General features: G+C 36.4%; 1 protein-coding gene across 1 annotated transcript; it reads left to right on the top strand.

The window, feature by feature from the left end:
* The first annotated feature begins 426 nt into the window (after positions 1-426).
* Positions 427-1,374, top strand: LOC134484903 (olfactory receptor 5V1-like). Its single transcript, XM_063280769.1, has one exon. It carries the CDS (start codon positions 427-429, stop codon positions 1,372-1,374), a length of 948 nt encoding a protein of 315 aa, XP_063136839.1.
* The last annotated feature ends 1,275 nt before the right edge of the window (positions 1,375-2,649 follow it).

The following is a 2,649-nucleotide window of genomic DNA, read 5'->3' on the forward strand; positions in this document are numbered from 1 at the left end:
TCAACGGGGGTCCTATTCTCAGTTCAGTGGTTTGCTGCTGGCATTCGCCTCTGTGTTTGCTGTATTCTGGCTGTGTCTCTCAGGAGCGATCTACATCCGGCTCCTGTCGGCCTGCACTTCTTTGCTTCATCCATCTTGTCTAATTGGATGGCTGTATATGTATGGGCCACATGTGGGGCAGGCTCTGAATGGGTGTTCCTCTCAGAGGACTTCTTAAAGATGACAAACAGAAAATGAATATTTTAAAAAGAACACGAATACACAAAATTTTGTACAGAAATGCTAATAACTAAAGTCTGTAATTGAAGAGGAGCAATTATATTGACTATTATTCTGATATTGTTATCCCAGAGCTCCCTGCCCTGTCACCCTAACCTGCATTCTTTGCTTTCATTTCCCTCAGAAACATCCTTTAAGTGAGAACTGATGGCTGTCTACAATCTTACCTCAGTGACTCAGTTCATCCTCATAGGACTTTCTGACCTCCCTGAGGTACGCTATCCACTCTTTGTGGCCTTTATCATGATCTATCAGATCACTTTATTGGGAAACGGGATCATCCTGTTGGCCATTTTGACTGAGAGAAAGCTTCAAACTCCCATGTACTATCTGTTGACAAATCTGTCTCTGCTGGACATATTCTGCCCATCAGCTACTGTCCCCAATATGCTCAAGAATCTGTTGACTGAGGATCACAGAATTTCTTATGTTGGGTGTGCTTTGCAACTCTATTTCCTGGTGGCCCTAGCTGGGACAGAAGTTTTCTTGTTGGCTGTGATGGCTTATGACTGCTATGTGGCCATATGCTTCCCTCTGCGATATTGTCTCATCATGACCAAAGTTCGCTGTGTGCAACTGTTGTTTGGGACTTGGGCAGCTGGATTTCTGAACTCCTTTGTCCATACAATGTCCACTTTTAGCCTGTCTTTCTGCAAGTCTAATAGAGTTAATCAGTACTACTGTGATATTCCACCTGTGGTGGCCCTGTCATGCTCATCCACTTATGTGGCAGAAATGCTTGTTTTAGTGGTGGGAGGTATCTTTGGGGTTGGTGCTTTTCTGATCACTTTGATCTCCTACATATACATTGTTTCCACCATCCTAAAGATCCAGTCAGCAGAAGGGAAGCGCAAAGCTTTCTCCACATGTGCTTCCCATCTTCTTGTAGTCTTCTTGTTCTATGGCACAACTATATTTACCTATATCCGCCCAACCTCCAGTCAACACTCTCCTGGCAGAGACAGACTCATCTCTATGTTGTATGCAGTCATTACCCCCATGTTAAACCCCATTATCTACAGCTTGAGAAACAAAGAAGTAAAAGGAGCACTCAGAAAAGTTTTACATCTTAGGATATGTTCAGAGAAAGCTTGATATAAGACTTCTCAAGCTCTCCTTAAAATGAATATACAGAACCAAATAGCAAAATAATAAAACATAAAGTATAACATAACAGTAAAACATAATGTATGCAGAGAAAGAAGTTAAATCCAAACATGCATATAAATTTAGATATTATTATCCATATTTGTATATACATTTTAAATTTGAATTTGTAACTAAAATATGAAAATCTTTAAGACTATAGTTTTAGTATGCAATCTGAATTTATTGTTGTGTTACTTATTTCATTATCTATGTGTACATGCAGTTTATAATTGTATTAGCTTTTGTCTGTATTATGTATTTTCTGTTCTATATCATGTAGTTACAGATCTTCAATTTTTCCAATTATGTTTTATTAGTTTAAGATGATTTTTGTTTCTATTTATGAACATTAGGATTTGCTTGCATGTATGTATTTTCTCCATTGTACATAGTTTACCTGTGTGCCTGTTTCTACGTATTTCTTGTAATATTCTTAAATTTATGATTTCCTGGTACTGCAGTTATAGATAGTAGTGGATCACCATATGGATGTCAGAGACAAAACCTTGGTCTTTTGCAAGAGCAAACAAGTGTTTTTAACTTCTGAATCATTTCATCTACCACTAACTGTATTTAAATATTTATTTTTATATGCATATTTGTGTTTTGTCTGCATGTTTGTATGTGTACCACACTTGGGCAGTGTACACAGAAGGCAGAAGAAGTCATTTTATCCCTATGAACAGGAGTTTCCATTGATTTAGGCTATCACATGTGTGGTGGTAATTGAATTTGGGTCATTTGGAAAAGCAGCCTTAACCTCTGAGCTCTCTCTCCAGACCCTTTTTATTTTTATCTGACAAACTATTATAAATATTTAAAAAATCAAGTTGTCTATTATTTATAAACACTGTGAATTGTAACTAAATAATGTTAGTTAACATTTTCTTCCTCTCAACTTTTCTGGTGGGAATTTTCAAACATTTCCATTTTTCAGTTAGTAACACAACTTTATTTTTATTTGTTATATTAAACATACCACTGAAATATAGGTCATAAGAGAAAAATTATTTAATCCAATAAATTGAACATCTGTTGGTTCAGGAAATGATGCAGGATGAGACAATCAAGTCAACATAGTATTTTTATTAGTTCTTTGGGAATTTCACAAAATGCACCTCAATCTCTCTTACTTCCCAGTCTTTCCATAGGCCACTATTGATGCACATTATCTCCTCAGACCAACCAAAAATAATATCTAATTGTGTTATCTATATACTT

The sequence above is a fragment of the Rattus norvegicus genome, chromosome 1 (assembly GCF_036323735.1).
Source record: "Rattus norvegicus strain BN/NHsdMcwi chromosome 1, GRCr8, whole genome shotgun sequence".
Lineage (NCBI taxonomy): Eukaryota > Metazoa > Chordata > Mammalia > Rodentia > Muridae > Rattus > Rattus norvegicus.

Coding starts and splice junctions, on each gene's coding strand:
- LOC134484903 (XM_063280769.1), top strand. CDS start 427: ATGGCTGTCTACAATCTTACCTCAGTGACTCAGTTCATCCTCATAGGA.